The sequence below is a fragment of the Neomonachus schauinslandi genome, chromosome 6 (genome assembly GCF_002201575.2).
Source record: "Neomonachus schauinslandi chromosome 6, ASM220157v2, whole genome shotgun sequence".
In the NCBI taxonomy this organism is placed as follows: domain Eukaryota; kingdom Metazoa; phylum Chordata; class Mammalia; order Carnivora; family Phocidae; genus Neomonachus; species Neomonachus schauinslandi.
In genome coordinates, this window is record NC_058408.1 from 91,823,344 (window position 1) to 91,844,106 (window position 20,763).

The following is a 20,763-nucleotide window of genomic DNA, read 5'->3' on the forward strand; positions in this document are numbered from 1 at the left end:
CCTCCAGGCTTCAAAAAGAATATAGGTTAAATGTAAGTTCTAACATCACTTAGATTATGTTCTATGAAATTATAAGTAATGGTTTTAAATTTTAAAATATCTGTCTGTATTTTATAATCCTATGTTGTTTTTAAATTGCAATGCTTTAGCATGAGTTTGAAAAAAAGTTAAGGAAAAGCACTAGTCTCAGAACAGTAAAAATAGTAACAATAATGGAAAGAGCTACAATTATTAAATTCCCACTATATTTTTATTTTTTTCAATTATTAATTTTTGAGGAAACCCCCCATACTGTTTTCCAGTGGTTGCACCAATTTACATTCCCACCAACAGTGCACAAGGGTTCTCCCTTTCTCCACATGCTCACCAACATTTATTTCTTATTTTTTTAATAACAGTCACTGTAACAGGTATGAGGTGGTATCTTACTGTGGTTTTGATTTGCATTTCCCTGATGATTTTTGATGTTGACCATCTTTTCATGTTTCTGTTGGCCATCTGTATGTCTTCTTTGGAGTAATGTCTATTCAGATCATCTGCCTCTATTCTTTTTTTTTTTTTTTTTTTTTTTAAGAATTTTTTTTTTTTAAGATTTTATTTATTTATTTGAGAGAGAGAATGAGATAGAGAGAGCATAAGAGGGGGGAGGGTCAGAGGGAGAAGCAGACTCCCTGCTGAGCAGGGAGCCCGATGCGGGACTCGATCCCAGGACTCCAGGATCGTGACCTGAGCCGAAGGCAGTCGCTTAACCAACTGAGCCACCCAGGCGCCCTTTCTGCCTCTATTCTAATTGGATTTTTTTTTTCACTATTAAATCCTAAGAATCCTTTATGTATATGGATACTAACCCCTTAACAGATATATGATTTGAAAATATCTCATATCATTCAGTAGGCTGCCTGTTCATTTTGTTGATGGTTTCCTTCACTGTACAAAAAGCTTTTTAGTTTGATGCAACAATTCCACTACTGGTATTTATACAAAGAAAATGAAAACACTAATTCAAAAAGGTGTATGCATCCCTATGTTCACTGTAGCACTATTTATGATAATCAAGATATGGAAACAACCTAAGTACCCACCAATGGATGAATAGATAAAGAAGATGTGGTATATTTATACAATGGATGACTATTCAGCCATAAGAAAGAATGAAATCTTGCCTTTTTGCAACAACATGGATGGACCTTGAGGATATTATGCCAAGTGAAATAAGTCAGACAAAAAAGACAAATACCATATGATTTCACTTATATGTGGAATTAGAAAACAAAATAAAACGAAACTAATAAATATAGAGAACAGACTGGTGCCTGTCAGAGGGGAGGTGTGTTGGGGGGTTGGCAAAATAGGTGAAGGGAGTCAAGAGGTATAAACTTCCAGTTATAAAATAAGTAAGTCATGAAAATGTAATTTATAGCATGGTGACTACAGTCAATCATATTGTATTAAATATTTGAAAGTGTAAATCTTAAAAATCCTCATCACAAGAAAAAAAATCTTTAACTTGGAATGGTGAACTAGTTACTAGGCAGTAACTAGACTTATTGTAGTGATCATTTCTCAGTGTATACAAAATTGAATCATTATTTTGTATACCTGAAGGTAATATGTTAAATGCAAAATAACCTGCCCTGGGTCACACAAATAATACACGACAGAACAAAAAATTAAGTATTCACTGCCAAACAATAAGGTTTTAAAATGAGGCTTGAGGCCCTCCTTTTTTTTTTTATACAAGCTTTAAGGTGTATGAAACCCTAGAAATGTCTCTAAGGAGGCTCCTAATAAATGATTGTGTCTAAACATCCTTACCTTTCATATGAGAAAACTGAGACCCAGGGAATAATGTAACTTCTCCAGGACATTACTGGTCCTTTCGTTGTTTTGAATAAAGCAAAATAAATTTTGCTGCTTAAAAAAGTTTTAAAAACTACTGAACTCGATGGAAAATTCTTGACATATCTTAATTTAGAAAAGTTTTAAGAAGGCCTTAATTCTAAAGGAAGAAAATTAAAGGGTCCTTTACCTACTTTTCAATGATATTTATATGAGAAAAGACTCAACATCTTCTATTTTTCAGTGGAAAATGGGGGGGGGGAACCCATCCAATGGATCGTGACATCAACCTATGACTCATAAACTGCATTTTTAAAAACTAAAAATAGGGCGCCTGGGTGGCTCAGTTGGTTAAGCAGCTGCCTTCAGCTCAGGTCATGATCCCAGGGTCCGGGGATCGAGCCCCACGTCGGGCTCCCTGCTCAGCGGGAAGCCTGCTTCTCTCTCTCCCTCTGACTGCCCCTCTGCCTACTTGTGCTCTCCATCTCTCTGTCAAATAAATAAAAACCTTTAAAATAAAAAAATAACTAAAAATAGAATAAAAAAGTCTGATACGTGTATTATAAATAGCTAGGGCCAAGTATTGCTTCATGAAATCTATGTTGCTTATGCTGCTGTACACTCAGTAATGATGTAAAATATATTTCTTAGCATAGGCCTCAATCAAAACAGACTGAAAGCTACAATGCTAGAATCCCAAGACATTTTCCATATGTAATGTATCTGACATGAAAAGAGTTATATAATTATGTTGTGATGATTGACATTTCCAGGGTCTATATACCTGAAATATTTTGCTCTTTGTAATCATAGTAAAGTTATTGACATGCTGAAGAGCCAAATCTATCAGAACATGCAAAGAAATTCTAAGAATATAGACTGATCAACAGTTTTCCCAAGAAACATAAACATAAAACTTTGTGAAGTAACAACACAATGTTTAAAGAAAGTATCTGAAAGAAACCATGGCTCCTTGAAGAAATGGTTACTCCAAGTCTGGGTAGAAGAATACAAGATGAATGTGGAACATCTTGTGTCAGAAAGCAAAGAAGCTATCAGAGATTAGGTTATGTCAAAAGCTGCAGGAGTCAGCTGAAAAGCTTCCCCCTGATCAAAGATGGGACAAGTTGGCTTCAAAGAGAATAACAACTGTAACAGATTGAAACACAAACATATACAAAAATTCAAGAGTTCAAGTAAAAGAGTACACTGATTACCTCCATGGTTGCTAGGATATCAACTCATTATTCTAAAATTGGGTAAATAAAAGAATCCAGCATTTTTTTCTCCCTTTCCTCCAATTTTTTTTTCCATTTATATCCACAGTTCATGAAGGAAAGTTCCTCTTTGAGAAAATTCAAAGTTTAAAAAAAAATGCATGACAGGGGCGCCTGGGTGGCTCAGTCATTAAGCATCTGCCTTCGGCTCAGGTCATGATACCAGGGTCCTGGGATCGAGCCCCGCGTCGGGCTCCCTGCTCCTCGGGAAGCCTGCTTCTCCCTCTCCCACTCCCCCTGCTTGTGTTCCCTCTCACTCTGTCCCTCTCTCTCTGTCAAATAAATAAATAAAATCTTTAAAAAAAAATGCATGACAAATTTAGAAAGTCACCAAATTATAATCCCTAATGAAATAATTATCAGTAATAGCTGTTAAAACCATTAGATAAAACATTGATAGGGAATGTTATAATGGATGAATTAGGCTGGCAACACCTGAACACACTGATCAATTTTAACATAACTGTAAGTGGGACAAGGCCTCCTAATGGGAGACAGTAGGAAGTACCCATAATCAATGTGAAGCATTACTGCCTAAAAAAGAACCTGAATCAAATCAGGCCTCTAGATTTACCAATTGTAGGAAACGGAGGATAGAAAAAGATGTTTAAAAAGACAAAGATGCAATTAGCTAAATTAAAAATATGGGAAATTCTACAAGATCTGATTTCTTCAATAAACAATGGCAAGATGGGCGCCTGGGTGGCTCAGTCGTTAAGCGTCTGCCTTCAGCTCAGGTCATGATCCTGGGGTCCTGGGATCGAGTCCCACATCGGGCTCCCTGCTCGGCAGGAAGCCTGCCTCTCCCTCTCCCACTCCCTCTGCTTGTGTTCCTGCTCTAGCTATCTCTCTCTCTGTCAAATAAATAAATAAAATCTTTAAAAAAAAAAAATAAACAATGGCAAGAAAAAAGTAGACAGGAAATCATTAAAGATTAAAAGAAACTTAAAAGATTCACTTAAATGCAACACTGTAGACCTTATTTGGATCCTGATTTGCATAAACAAATTACAAGAGGACATTTTCATAATTGGGGAAATTTGAATACAGACTGGATACCAGATGATATTAAGGGCTTATTTTTTATTTTGTTAGACATGATAAAGGTACTGAGGTTTTGTTATACAGAGATAAAATATTTTTTAAAATCTGTAAGAATAACGCATGACATATATAGAAATCCAGTTAGTAGGCTGACAGGCAGCAAACACTTTGACAAATAGATAGTTCCTTTTCAAGAAAAACATTTCAGCTTTGTGGTAGGTACTGGAATTCCAAATCGCTAAAACACACTTCCTACTTTCAAAGGAAGGTATTAAGGATACCTCAACTGGGTAAATGTCAGTTTTGTTTCTGCTTCAGGATGTGTCTTCCATTTAAAATGTAAACTTATACTCTACATACAATACTTTAAAATGTCACAAATACATAGTAATACTATGTCACTATAAAGGCTGTATTAAAAAACTTACAAAATAGCAGAACTGTAAGACGAGCATGTTTCATGATCTTGAATCACCAAATTTATTTTCTTCCCTGTAGCTTTACTTATAGATGTCTTCAGTTTCTTAGCTAGTTTTTTTGGTGTGTTGGTTATAGAAGATTCTTCTGTACAGCAGCTATATACCTCCACCTTTATCTGAAAGTCTGGCCCTGCTTCATTACTAAAATCAAGAGCATTCATAACGTTAGAAACTTAACTCAGTAGAAAATAAAACTGGAACATCCTTTGGTGTTTTCAGAACATTTAAAATCACAATTTGAAACAGGCTTATGTTAATATATGTTAATGAGACAGAATCTCCCTGTGTTTATTTAGTATCTAAATGACCTCAGAGAGTCAGTGTAACTTCCAGAGCTACCAGCTTCTAAAGTAGGGCCAAATTAACACAATGCGATCAATATACGTAGGCACAGTCCTAAAGAAAAATGATAATATGCCCTGGTCATCTTGTTGCCAATGCTATTTTCCTGATGTCATGTCTTCAGTTATACCTTTTTGTAAGGCATTTACATAATATGTGTGATTTCCTGAAATAACTATTCCTCCAAAAGGAAAAGACTTATAAAACGAAAGAAAAGTTTTTTTCTGCTGAAAACTTCAGTGTTCATTTCTTTTTCATAAAGAGTCACAGTCCAATCACTACCATGCCCTCCCCACCCCACCTTTGTACCCAATAACTCTAAAATAATGCTGCACTGTTTGGTTATCTAGGGGAAAACAAACACACAAGCAAGAAGCGATACAAAGAGCTATATACTACAAGGCAGGAACTCCTTGAGGGAGAGTGCTGCCTTGGTAATCTCTGTATTCTTAACCTTGCATAAAAGGTCCTCAATACACTATTACACTCATATGCAAAAATTTTGCACTTTTAGCAAATGCTAAGTTTGGCTTTGCACTTTTTCAGACACAACAAACTACCTTTACCATAAAAGACTGTGGTGGTATTACTAACAAAATTTACTTAAAACCGCAAGAGATCCATCAGCAGTAGATGTTGCCTTACATGGAAGATCCATCAGTCTCAGAGATTTTAAATGGCCAATCTATACTTTGGATAAATCCAAGGAATAACTCCCAGATATTTTTATAATTTACTTGGCAACCTTTAAACATACAGTATTACTGGTAATGACTAACAAATGTCAATATTTAGAGAAAAACCAGAGATTCATAAATATTGAATACTTATTAAAAACAATCATAACAAAAGCACATTTTTAAACATTTAGAACATTTGTCAGCAGTTATTTTTGGAACAATTTAAAATATTTACAGAATTTTTTAAAAATTATAAATCATGTGGTGTCTTCCGAAGTAACTTGCATTGTTCTCTCAATGAAAAAAAAATTATGATTTTGTCTTTGTGGTAAAAGCAAAGAATAGCAAAGTGATGTGAAGAAAAGAGCCATTAACAGGACAGTTTTGGTAGAAAAAAATGCACTAGCAAAAGTTGATTATGGAAATAAAAGTAGTTAGATAACCAAGGAAAATTACTCTTTTAGTCTCAATTACATAAGCATTTGGTGATATTTTGAGGATCCTAAATAAATTCCTTTGGTTCAATACTTTGTAAGAAGGCCTGAACAACTGCTAATAACTCAGAACAATGTGTTTTATTTTTCTGTGCTACACAATTATTTATGGCATACTGGACAGAAGCCACAAAACATGGTTTGCAATAGTTTTTCTAATGTTATGTGAGTGGCAAAACTACTCTCCAATCTCTACTGTTTAGCTCATAACTGAAAATGGCAAAAACCATGTACATTCAGTTTTATTTTAATAGTTAAGTAGCTATTAATATTGAGATACAAAGAGAGTGTTTTTGAAACCCTGAAAGAAATACAAATCACACACTGATTTAGGACAACAGAACCTCTGAAAGAGGCCAGGAAAAACTTATGTTGGTTAAAAGTGATTTCTATGGCTACCTGAGGAGTTCCTTCTGGTTCTGTATTATGACCACAATAAAATGAGCCTGTAAAAGAGCAGGGGCAATAAAAACAGCCCTAAGGATCACCCAATTTTTTATTGTTTTGGAGTACATGAAAGAAGTACACCGTAAGAAAAAGAACATCTCGAAATTTTACCAAAGTGCTTTCCCTATGGTACATATTTCAGGACAATCTTATAAATAAAGTTGTTATAACTATTTTAGCATTTCTGTAACTAAATATCCTCTATGAGATGTAAGAACCTGTTTTATGCTCAAATTCACTTTATATAAAATAATGTTATAATGAGATTCCATTGTATTCACAGCTTGGTTAATAATGAAACTATACATGTTTAAAGAAACTAATAAAAATTTATCATATCCAATGAGTCAAATATTTACTACCAATATTACATGATTTCCACTTTATTTTACATTGAAAAATTTCAAATGCAAAAGTGGGCTTCTTCTGAATAAAGTAATTTTCAAAATCAATTTAAACATTTAAAGATCTTAATGCTTCAAAAATAATCCAAAAACCCAATAATTTTGCCTTCCTTTAAAGGTAGAATTTTAAATTGTTCTCATTCTCCGAAGATTTAAACATACTTACAATATAGTTACATTTTCAAAACATAGATCTGTGACTGTTTTATCCACAATCACCATGTCAGTATCAAAAACTTCAGCTCCCATTTTGAATAAACAGAAAATGGCATACTGCTGTGATCCTAGGGAAAAAAGAGTGCTCCATGAGATGAATCATGCCTATATCATGTTAAAATCTACTTGAAAATGACAAATTAGCTCTAATATTTGTTAAAAGATTCTTATTTTTATATATGTTACACTGTAATCATTAACTTTTTATAGGGATTGCTCTGTCAGTCTATGTTAACACCTTTCCCAACCAGAACAAAGCAATTAAACCAAGGAATATCAAAAAATAAAGCTGAAAATACAGGCTTCTCAGCAGCCTAAAGCAAGCATCACATTCATAAATTTTATTCTTAGAAACTCTTTAGACTTTCATTAATAGCAAATTTATTATTGTATATATACTATTACCGCTGTCATTTTGGTTTCCAAGTCTATTTAAAAAGAAGTTTTCTATTATAAGAGGTTAGGGGCAGGCACGTTAACAACAGCAAAACATTTTCCACCAAACTGAGAGCAAGGGAGGAAACCACAAAAACAATAAAAAGTAGGCATGTGAACACAAAAAACATAGCTGCTGAGCCTTTTAATTTGGTGATATTTTTTAAAAGTATTGGGTGATTAAAGGGCTAAAACCTCATTATTGAGAAAATGTAGCTCTTCAGAAAAACTTATTCTCTATAGTAATCAGAAAGATACGCTTAATCCCCACATGTATTCCTTTATAAAGTAAATTATATTTCCTAATTGAATAACAAATATACTAACCTGACTTTGGATTCTTCATATAAAACTAATTATGCTCAATATGATTCAGTTTTTTAAACTATGAGGAACAAAGCTATCACAATAGACAAGAAAGATAAAGGATTATCATAGCTTTTCCACTTTGCCTCTAGAAATCATTTGAGGTTAATTTCTATGACCTAAGCAATACACGGATTTGTGAAAATACATGGATTTGTAAATGCTGAAGGGGGAAAATCAGATCAAGCTAAAAATCTTTCCCTCTTACATCCTGTTAAATAATCTGAAGTAACAAAACAAGGCAGAAAAGATCTCCCAGATTCCGGTCAAAAAGAAATGCTGCCTTTACCTTTACTCCTTAAACATTTTCTTTTGCTGTACCTTCCCTTCCACACAACCTGTTACAGTCCTTGCATGGGTTCCAATCAACAACTAAAAGTACATTAGGTAGGTATTATCTTAATTAATATCAAGCAATTACAACATATTTGTACTAAAAATAGGAAAAAACACAGTTCAGCAAGATACAGCTTATTCTGCCAAATGACATCAATTTATTTCATGTGGAAGCAGCTTTTTCTCCCAATAGTCACAAATTTACTATACCCTAAAGAAAACATTTCAAATATAAATTAAAATCGTACATACGTTCCTTATTGCTGAAGTGATCAGAGTCTTTCCACATTAGTGGTATACGAATATCTATGAAGGAGGGGAAAAAGAAATGACAAGTAATAATCTTGATAAATTCCATTTCTTAGCGTGAAATGAACCTCTGAATTCCATAATGGATTCTGACCATTAAAGCCAATATAAAATTTATTATTTAAATATTCTAACACAGGCAATATTTTCTCAAAAATAGCTTAGACTAGGAACATAAAATCTCTTATAGTTATTTAAATAATATACTAAAAAACCCTACCAATTATTACTCAAGAAATTATTAAGTAAGGTCTGTAATAAGCTTATGCCATAACATTTTCATTTTGTGATTTATTGTTTTTGCAATAGATGAAATAGTTGAATTTCTATTTTGGGTAAGCGGGAGGAACAAATGTAGTTAAATACATTTCAAAATCATAAAATAGTAGGTAGAAAGGATGTCAGGACTTCCACTATGCAAAAGATGAAGAAAATTAAGTGACTTGTCTAAGATCATTGTTCATGACAAACAGATCCAAACTTTTTCATTAAGAAGATTTAACTTGTCTATGAAAGAATTTGCAGATCTTTGTATATTCATGTTACAAACTATGGCATTTCCCTTAAGAAATAAAACTAAAAAAAGTAATGCATTCCTTCTTCAAGACCAAGGAAAGGGCATATGTTCTAAAAGTGATCAAAATGTATTTTCTCTCATTCACACATTCTTCAAACCTTAAAGTAATTATGTTAATGATCCTTATTCCAGATGTTAATCTAGACCTTTGACACAGTCAAAATTCTTCCTTCCTAGTTACCTCCATTCTTCCCTTTACTTTTTTTTTTTTTAAAGATTCTATTTATTTGACAGAGAGAGACACAGCGAGAGAGGGAACACAAGCAGGGGGAGTGGGAGAGGGAGAAGCAGGCCTCCCGCAGAGCAGGGAGCCCAATGCGGGGCTCGATCCCAGGACCCTGGGATCACGACCCGAGCCGAAGGCAGACGCCCAACGACTGAGCCATCCAGGCGCCCCCCCTTTACTTTTGATACTAGATTAACAATTTTCCTCTGACATTCTAACAGTATCTATATATTTTCAAAGAGAATCAAAGTTCTACCAAGTAGATTAAGATGTATGAATTACAGCATAACACAGCACAGTAGAAAGCTCAATGATAAAGTGAAATTAGTTTTAATTACTCAGAGTATAAATACCTCAAACTTTTGTGGAAAATTGCTCTGTTTAAGACACTTCCCTATTACACTTAGGGAAGTGTAATATGCATATTTTCATACCTATTAATTATGCCACTTTCAAATAATTACAAATCTTTATGAACATAAGCTGCTTGGCTACATTTATGTTGTGCTTCACTTTAAGTCCTATGATTCTTTGTCTACATATTCATTTGTTTAGAATCCTTTATAAGGTTCTTAATGCCTATTTCTAATTTCCTTTCTAGAAAAGCTTTATAATACTTCTTCACCCTTACCCGTCCAACCAGGTATGAGTGTCCTGCCACTGCTGCCTTAGCAGTTGTGGTAAAAAAAATATTACTTACTGGGCTCTCTCCATGTGCCCAGCTAAACACCTTATATACATCTCATCTAACCATAATTTTAAAAATATATTTACTAATTTAACAGACAATTGACAAATTTAGATTTGCATTTTTTTAATTAACAAGAAAAATGTTAGTACATTTATCAGCCAGTTCAGTGAATGTTTGTATCCATGACCCACTTTTCTTTTTTTTAACATACTGTTTATGCTTTGTACTTTTAAAAGTTAATTATTTAATCTATGTGAGAATTTGGGGGTATATGAGGTAAAATATTCTTCTTATAAAAATAATTGTTCCAGCTCCATTTATATATCTAATAGGCATTCCCTTCCTCATTGATTTAATGATTCAATGGATCTTTATCATATATGCCATTCTGAGTATCTGTCCTTTGGCTATATGCTTTACAGATCTAATTGAATCATTTAACAGTTACTGTCTATCCTAATAGCAATACCATACTATTATAACTGCTGGATCTTTATAGTATACTTTACCATTTGCTAGAAATATAGCCTTCCAAAACATCTTATTCTCAATTGCTAATTTCTTTATGTGAATTTTAGAAATATATTGTCCAAATTCCCCCTCTAATGTATGGTGATTAACATAACATAATAAAATATAAATAAATAAATAAAATATTTTATTAGAATTCTATTATCCAAATTAATTTGAGAACTGGTAACTTTATAATACTCTGTCAATATATATTCAGTAGCACTATACAGTTACCCTTACGTTTTTATTAAGGTTATTCTTGGGCTATTTAATATTTTTGTTTTTTGTTGTTTTTATTGTAAAAGAGATCTTTCTGCCATATTTTCTAACTAGATATTATTGGTTTTGAGAACAGCTTACCACTTTTTGTATATTTACCTTGAATCTAGCCACTTCTACTGATTTTTTTATTAGTTCAAATAGTGTTTCAGTAAATTTCCTTAGATATTCTAGGTCTGCAATCTATTATTTTAAAATAGTATTCAGTTTCTCTATTTCTTTTCAGCAGTTTCATCTTTCATTCTTGCTATTTTAGCTGCAATTTCTTAAATTGTGTCAAAATTATATTGATAATAATAGACATTTTTACTTTGTCCTTGATTTTAATGGGACTGCCTTTATTGTTTTATAATTATGACTTGGCTGATACCCTGTCAAAGAGCCTGCTTCTTGCTTGGCCACAGTTGCTGACTCATTTCATTTCACAACTGTTCTTGTTCACAGCTGTTCTTGTCCTATTAGGGTGGTATTAACTATTTACACTATCTTGGGAGGAACATGAACCCTGACTTCCTCTGCTATATACCAATAGCCTATGGGTCAGTCTTGCCTTTTCCCATGCCTACCTACGTCAAATTCTCAAGAGAAGGCACACATTTCTTATCTATTTCCCAGGTGGTCAGGTACTGTTCAGATGACAAAAGATGTGTAACCTACCAACTGTGATTTTTAATTCAGCTTCAAATAGAAATTCCTTCCAGATGCTTGCAAATGGTTGACTCAGTTTTAGCTGACAGTGCTCTTACCTTTGTCTCTTTTTATGTCTTCATTGACACTTTTATGATAAACTGAAAGAGACATACATAATACAATGGCTAACTTGATGCTGTCAACTCCTAAAAGTCTTTCTATCATTTTCAAAAGTAAAAACCGAGGCACTTTATGAACTGATTTGGCTTTAGATATTGAATTAGTAGTCAATGAATAAGCAGAGACAATTGCCACAATGCAATTATTTGATATTTAGTAAGAACGATCAGGATATATCTGACTTATCTTTTTATTTTTATAAGGATCTGGCCATGAGTGGTGAAACTGGAAATGGAAAACCCAGGTATTGCCTGGTAATCAATGTAATCTCAGAACATTAGGAACCTTTGTTGCAAATACTCATTTTGATCAAAAGTCATCCCAATGTCAAAAGAAAATGTATTTATAAATGTGAATTAGTTTTTAATTTTCTTTGTTTTTATTTCTTACAAATAAAGAGACAAGATATAATTAAGTTGAAGCAAAGATGAAGAGAAATTACATATGTATTCCATTTTCTGAGGCTTCCAGTTCCTTAATTTAAAATTATCTCTTGGAAAGAAGGAACACATGCAGAAATAAGTTTAATTTCTACACTTGAGTATTTGTGGTCAGGAAAATAGTTTTTTTCTCTTACTTTAAATGTTTTTACTTAAGTACTCTTCTAAATGTGCAGTAAATGTTAATATCATGAATTGCTGTAGCAAATAAACTATTACGTCAATAGGTGTTAGCTCTATCATGTCATTTTAGTCTTCAACAGCAATTTAACATATCTTACTCGTGTACTTAGTGGCACTAAATCAGAAGCAAGAAATGGAGGATTATGTTTAAGTATTTTTAGAAAATCTCCCTTAAAGATCTCAAATATTTTATTTATTCACATTGAAATGTATCGAACATAGTGCACAACTACTACGTAAAAGTACTGTGTTTGGCATCAGAAGCATATAAGGAGGAATAAAACAAGTTTTATTCCAGTCTTATAATTGGAAATATGAAGACATGAATATAAATAACTATAAAACAAGCAACAGATTTTATATAGTTCAGTTACTTTCCTGAAGAATTTTTTGCTGAGGGCAATTCTTATGATTTAGGACAATTACATCCTGTAAAATTCAGATCTATCCTTCCTGCATGAGAATTTTGTTTATCCATAAAGACATTTCTAAAAACAGTTCCTTGGGCAAGAGAGCTGAAATGCAGCCGCATGTTCCCTGGAGCTAAGAGAACAAGGCTTCCGGCCAATGAAACAAGCTAGTTATGACTTAAGGGCTGATGGAGGTCAGTTGTTCCCAAAATGTACCGATGAGATAATATTTGTAAAAGGTACATTATCTGGCTAGTGTACACGAGTCAGCCTGTGTTCACTTCAATCTGTGGCAACTCCAAGCCACTGTCTAGTTTCCTTAACACTTTGGAGAAACTGAGACAGCACAGCATAAGTGCCATCTAGTGGTAAAGGGTCTCCCATCTGGATTAGGAATTCAAAGAAAGAAAACGTTTCCAGCTGGAATGGTAACAGGGAAGGTTCTATAGATGAGCAAACAGATCCTGAAGATAATATAGTTATTTCAAGAGCTAATTTGGTGTCAGAAGTAGGCAGTGTATTGACAGAAAAGGGAGAGAAATGTCTGGCTAAGCAGACACTTTATGTACAGGAGTAGAAGATATGGCTAGAAAAATAGTTGGGTCAGAATGGAAAACTCTTGAGGGGGAAAGTTTGGTTTTTATCCTATGGAAAACAAGAAGCAGTCATCCATCCAATCAATATCCAAGGAGCAATTACTATGTGTAAGCACTGTTTTGGCTTCAGGGTATACAGTGATGAACAAAACATAGTTCCAACCCTCATGGAACTTCTAGCCTGGACAAACATAGAAATGCTATTGAAACTTCTGAGCAGAAAAGGAATGGAGTCAAAGATTTGAGTTTGTAGCCCAGCCCAACCACTTACAGGAAGTCTGAGTCTAGAAAAAGAGAACTATCCTACCTATTTCACAAAACTTCACTGAAGAGAAAACTGCATAATATATATAATACATATGAAACAGCTTTCTCAAACTGTAAAATCTTACATAAATGTACAGCAGAGTGATGAAAACAGTGTTTTAGAACAACTATAGATAGAGGCATGCAAAATAAAATGAAGGAAAAAAAATGGATGCAGGGAGTTAAAAGCCCACGAATTCTAAGAAGGCACTTAATAGAATTTATTCAGCAATATAAAAACAATCCATCTATAGCATACCTGATATGGCAATCTTTCCTTTACATGCTGTCCGTTCTTTACTGTCAAAATTCACATCACTGTCAAAAGGAAAAAAGCTAATGAAGAAAAGATCTTTTCTAATAAGCAATGTTTTAACAATCTTTCACAAATGCCTAAATATTAAAAACAGACACATATCCGCACATAATAATGACTTCCAGTTAACATAAACTACTTCACTCAAACTTCACCATGTTTAGTCAACAGCTAGCTGCCTTTAAGAGAAATATATAGAGACATTCTCTTTCATTTTTCATATAAGCTTTACATTCCCTGAAGATTATATACTGGCTTACCCTACAATGAAAGCCTTCTGTGAACACTTATTTATAAGCAAGATGTGCAGTATTTGTCCAGGTCCTAGGAAGTGTAATACCTTGGATCACCTTTCATAAATTACATTTCTAGCTTACCAGATTATAGTTGCCTGAAAAAGCTAAAGAGCTTCCCAACCATGAATTTGCTGCTCAGTAGTACTTTATCCTTATAAAAATCTAACAAATATCAAAAAATTTATTCTCTGCTATATATTTATATGCAGTAATATATATCATTTCTTTGAAATTCAAAAAAACTATATACTAAAACAATAAATTAACTCAGACACTAAAGGAAGGGAGTGGCTCTGCAGAGAATAAAATATGGAGTAAAACATTGTCATGACAACAGAAAAAGTCTCAAGTAAAATTCTTGGTATATAAGACACTCCCAGATCTGACTTTAGAATATACTATTACCATAAAAAAAATTCAAAATAGTTATCTCCTGGTAAATCAAATCAATCCCACCCTTGAATATTTTTCCAGTATCTTATTTCCTAATATCCCACATTTAGAAATTTGCATTGCCATTTCTAGAGCAATATTTCCCAGAGTATTCTGCTTTGCACTTTCTTGGGGGTGAGGATGGGTCTCGACTTAATTTGGCTAGCTAATTAACTACTGGCTAATTTAACTAGGTACTTCAAATAATGTTATAAGATTAAAACTTTTCATCTGAATACACTGATTCTTTTTTTTTATTATGTTATGTTAGTCACCATACAGTACATCATTAGTTTTTGATGCAGTGTTCCATGATTCATTGTTTGCGTATAACACCCAGTGCTCCATGCAAAACATGCCCTCCTTAATACCCATCACCGGGCTAACCCATCCCCCCAATCCCCTCCCCTCTAAAACCCTCAGTTTATTTCCTGAAGTCCATTGTCTCTCATGGTTTTTCTCCCCCTCAGATTCCCCCCCTTCATTTTTCCCTTCCTTCTCCTAATGTCCTCCATGCTATTCCTTATGTTCCACAAATAAGTGAAACCATATGATAATTGACTTTCTCTGCTTGACTTATTTCACTTAGCATAATCTCCTCCAGTCCCATCCATGTTGATGCAAAAGTTAGGTATTCATCCTTTCTCATGGCTGAGTAATATTCCATTGTATATATGGACCACATCTTCTTTATCCATTCGTCTGTTGAAGGGCATCCCAGCTCCTTCCACAATTTGGCTACTGTGGACATTGAGCTGCTATGAACATTGGGGTGCATATGCCCTTCTTTTCACTACATCTGTATCTTTGGGGTAAATAACCAGTAGTGCAATTGCTGGGTCATAGGGAGCTCTATTTTTAATTTTTTGAGGAACCTCCATACCGTTTTCCAAAGTGGCTGTACCAGCTTGCATTCCCACCAACAGTGTAAGAGGGTTCCCTTTTCTCTACAACCTCTCCAATATTTGTTGCTTCTTGCCTTGTCCATTTTTGCCATCCTAACTGGTGTAAGGTGGTATCTCAGTGTGGTTTTGATTTGAATTTCCCTGATGGCTAATGATGATAAACATTTTTTCATGTGTCTGTTAGCCATTTGTATGTCTTCTTCAGAGAAGTGTCTTTTCACATCTTCTGCCCATTTTTTGACTTGTTTTTTGGGTGTTGAGTTTGAGAAGTCCTTTATAGATCTTGGAAATCAGCGCTTTGTCTGTAGTGTCATTTGCAAATATCTTCTCCCATTCTGTGGGTTGCCTCTCTGTTTTGTTTTTGTTGACTGTTTCCTTTGCTGTGTAGAAGTTTTTATCTTGATGAAGTCCCAAAAGTTCATTTTTGCTTTTGTTTCCCCTGCCTTTGGAGACGTGTTTTGAAAGAAGTTGCTGTGACCGATGTCGAAAATGTTACTGCCTATGTTCTCCTCCAGGATTTTGATGGATTCCTGTCTCACATTGAGGTCTTTCATCCATTTTGAGTTTATCTTCGTTATGGTGTTAGAGAATGGTCGAGTTTCATTCTTCTGTAAATAGCTGTCCAATTTTCCCAGCACCATTTATTGAAGAGACTGTCTTTTTTCCGTTGCATATTTTTTCCTGCTTTGTCAAAGATTATTTGACCATAGAGTTGAGGGTCCATATCTGGGTTCTCTATTCTGTTCCATTGGTCTATATGTGTGTTTTTGTGCTAGTATCACGCTGTCTTCGTGATCACTGCTTTGTAATATAGCTTGAAATCCGGCAACGTGATGCCCCCAGCTTTGTTTTTCTTTTTCAACATTTCCTTGGCAATTCAGGGTCTTTTCTGATTTCATACAAATTTTAGGATTGTTTGTTCCAGCACTTTGAAAAATGCTGTTGGTATTTTGATTGGGATGGCGTTGAAAGTATAGACGGCTCTGGGCAGCATAGACATTTTAGCAATGTTTGATTCTAAGAGAGCTTTTGGAGAAAGATTGGATGGGATTCTGAAGTGTAACTAATTTTCAGAAGAGTATGACACCATCTCATCGCGTTTCAGTAGGCATGTTAAAATGATTGCATAGATATTCTTTATTATACATCAAGATTTGAAGACAATATATCAGTCTACTTCTCTTACTCTTACTGGATTAAGCACATAAGCATTTTAGGGAAATATAGTCCATATGAGCTGAAATAATATACTGATATACTTAAGTTGATAAACTTACATAAGACATGTATATAGTATTTATAGAACTACATGTGAGGTATAACTGAAGTAATGTAGTAGACTTAAAACCATAAATTTCTCGGGGCACCTGGGTGGCTCAGATGGTTGAGCGTCTGCCTTCGGCTCAGGTCATGATTGAGTCCCACATCAGGCTCCCTGATCCTTGGGAGCCTGCTTCTCCCTCTGCCCCCCCCCCCCCCCTCTCTGTCTCTCATGAATAAACAAATAAATAAAATCTTTAAAAAAAAAAACACCATAAATTTCTCAAGATCCTATCTAATTTCTTTGTGGTCACATTAGTATTTAAGTTAAAACAGGGAATTCACTAAGTAAAAATAAAAGTACTCATTGATTACTTAAAAATAATATTTCATTGAATCATAAATTTTAAGTCAAGTTCAATATTTTATACTCAAGTTTAGTTGGAGAACTAAACTTGTCATGTTGAAGAACATTAGCTTGCTTATTAGTTCATCACAGAGTGAAAATTTCAATTGACTAGCCTACTCTAAGGCACCCTAGAAATCAAACACAAATCTCAATTTCCTCAAATTGGTGTAAGAAATACAATATATATACAGTTGGCTGGCACTTGTAAGTAATATTTCTAAAAACACCTTCTATATGAGCAATGCGTAATATAAATTCTTAAAATACTTATTTCAGTGAAGAAATACAAGAAAGCTCTAATATGGTGAGTAACTTGAGTATTATGAAATAGGTCATAGATTATGCTAAAGTTGAGATCCATTAGGTATTACTAAATTGGATTAAATGTGATGCTTTTGCAGGTAAGTGAAATTCTGAAATATAAGAACCACCAAAAGCAAACTTGCTGAAAATTTACCACAAAAAAACAAAAAAAAATCCCCCCAAATGATTTAACCACACGGCAGAGTACATACAGCTTTCTTCTCTGTAATCATAATATACTTGCATAGGCATTTCCAGGGCCAGCCAACAAACTTATTATACATAAATATTATCAAACTATAATTTAAATCCATTTAATCATATAATCTTACAGAATAATTAAATGTTTTTTTTTTTAAATGAGAGACACACTGAACTAATTCAGCCTCATTTTGCTGAAGCCTGAATTATTTTCAATTCAAATAACTCCTCAAACTGTTATTTAGGGTGCTAAAATGTGATGTTTTTCTAATTAATCCAAATTGACAATAAAATTGTTAAACATTCTCTGTTTAATAATGTGCTACTGTAGCTAATAGTTTGCTACAGTTAAATAAATACTTGTTTGAAAATCTGCAATGTTAATGCCAATTCTAAACGCTACAATTAGAGAGCCAGCCTGAGGAAAAAGCAAATAACCACAAAATTATCCAAACAGAGGCACAGCTAAATAGTAGTGTACCTTATTCTTATAAACCCAGTTTAGAGTATTATTTTGGTGAGACTTGTAAATGTTAATTTAAAAGATAATGATAAAAATATTAAAGACAAACTTTTAATTTTGCTTTTTACTTAATTTCTGCCTGTAGGTAAATAAAGTGACCAACAGAGGGTGCCAATCAACCACTTTGTTGCTCAAAAATCTGTATTAAAATTGACTAAGTACAGATTATCCTATTTTATATTATTCAATATGGGAATTTAAAATAGCATTTATTTGCCAAAATTAACAAGGTATAATTAGAAATTAAACAACTATGGAAGTATTTTATATTTTCTTAATGAAGTACTAAGAGAATTCTAACTGGGATTCTATTATTTGGAAGCAGTTTATAAAATCCTTCACCTCTTATGCAAATATGTGAAAACTATGACATTCAGAAGTGCTTAATGTGGAATTTAAAACATCTTAAATTATGTGGTATAAAATTAATAACTTTCTAAGTATCTTAAATTGGGAAGATGAGGTTTCTATTTCAAACCTTGACATAACAAACTCAATCGACACCAAATAATATAAAGTTTAAAAAATAAAGTCAGCAATGTTTTTAATATACCATGTTTTATTGTAGAAATACCAGGAGTACACCATTTTCACTTGCCATCTATACTTTTTCTTTTTTCAGTTTATTAGTGTTTAAGCAATATATTAGGCAACTGGATTATAAGAAACTGGTTAGTGTGGCATTATTAAAATCACAATTACATTGAATGATATGCATAATTAGGTGCTACAAATGACTTTGACTAATAGTATTTTTAAAAAACCAAATAAAGTATTTCAGAAGTTAAGACAAGAGATATATTTGCAGGATGGGATAGGAGAGAATATTATTGCTAGAATGTAAGCTCTGTAAGGATTTCTTTCATCTATTTTGTTCACTGCTGAATCACCAGTACCTGGTATACAGCTTAGTACCTTCTAAGACAATAAATGTTTAGTGAATACTGAATGAAGTGAAATATATGTGGCCATTTTGATGGAGGAGGGAGTATTTAGTAGATTCAGTCTGAATCTTTGGTCTGATTCTTACCATCAGTAACTAGTTATGCTAAAGAGTTGCTGTTAACCTCTTAGCCTCAGCATTGTCATCTGTAAAATAGGAGAAATATCTACTTACCTCATAGGTACTGAATGAAATAATATTTTAAATGTATTCTATGTCATTCTTAGATATGTTACACAAATACAAGGATTACTTTGTATTTATATTTTTGGCCTCAGTATTTAACTTGGAGCTCATGTGGAAAAGGCACTAAAACATTTGTTAAAGTGAGCAGAGTATGGGGACAACTGGGTGGCTCAATCAGTTAATCGTCTGCCTTTGGCTCCGGTCATGATCCTGGGATCCTGGGATCAAGTCCCACATCGGGCTCCTTGCTCAGTTGGGAACCTGCTTCTCCCTCTGCCTGCTCTGCCTGCCACCCCCTCTGCTTGTGCTCTCTCTCTCTGACAAATAAATAAAATCTTAAAAAAAAAAAAGAGTGATCAGAGTATGACTTCCCAGTTCCTGTAAGATAATGGTAGCTAAATCTGAATTTCTTCAGGTACCTTACAAAAGCTTTCAGATCAACAAGGAAAGCAAATAAAATCACCTATGGCCCACACTTTACAGCATAACTACAAAACAGAGACTAAACAAACTACAATTTACATACAAGTGGGGAAATTGACAACTGAAACCGTCAAATCCAGCTCCTGGAGGTCAGGTACCCATTGCAAAACACAATATCAATTTATGATCTCTCCTAGAAGAAAAGACAATGGATATAAGACCTGATGGATACCATAGCCCTGGCTCCTAGAGAGTTGAAAGGAACTCCAAAAGAATTCTGGTTCAGAAATTATTAGTCTTATGGAGAAGAAAGACACACAGTGAAACAGGTATCCTTTAAAGGTTTGGCCATGAAAAAAAAGAAGAAGAAGAAGAAAAAGAAGAAGAAAGCAATCGAAGTTAAAAGCCTTAAAAAGCAAAATACTATAAAAAAATCAGGAAACCAACTAACCAACATCTCAAAGGCATCATTTATTAAAGAGACTGCTCTCACTTGGCCATAAATCATCACTTGGCCCAGGAAAACTCTACATCCTGCATATTTAACTAGGGACGAAAAAAAAGGACCCAAACATCCATAGAAAGCTACCATAAGACGAAAATAGGAGGAGTCAAAATGCCTCAGCTGATAAAAATACTCCATCAACCACTCTCCAAAAAATATAAAGTAACAAAAACATGATATTCCAAAATGAATTAAGTGCAATTAAATAAGCTATTACAAATATGAGGAAGTGAGGAATCTGAAATCTTTATATCTCAGACTAATAAAGGATAAACAATAGGTAAATATGCAAAAAAAAAAAAATGAGAGTAAGAACAGGAAAGAAATTGGAAAAAGGAAAATAAAATCATTTCTGAAATGAA

At 33.7% G+C, this 20,763-nt stretch overlaps 1 protein-coding gene across 1 annotated transcript in view; it reads right to left on the reverse strand.

Moving 5' to 3' along the window:
* The window catches only part of RTKN2 (rhotekin 2), a 74,031-nt gene that overhangs the window by 38,446 nt on the left and 14,822 nt on the right, over positions 1-20,763 (reverse strand). Inside the window, exons 3-6 of the mRNA XM_021699980.1 lie at positions 13,959-14,017; positions 8,612-8,665; positions 7,173-7,290; positions 4,589-4,780 (exon numbers count right to left, since the gene is read on the reverse strand). Coding sequence (XP_021555655.1) covers positions 4,589-4,780; positions 7,173-7,290; positions 8,612-8,665; positions 13,959-14,017 — 423 coding nt within the window. The remainder of the gene's footprint in view (positions 1-4,588; positions 4,781-7,172; positions 7,291-8,611; positions 8,666-13,958; positions 14,018-20,763) is intronic.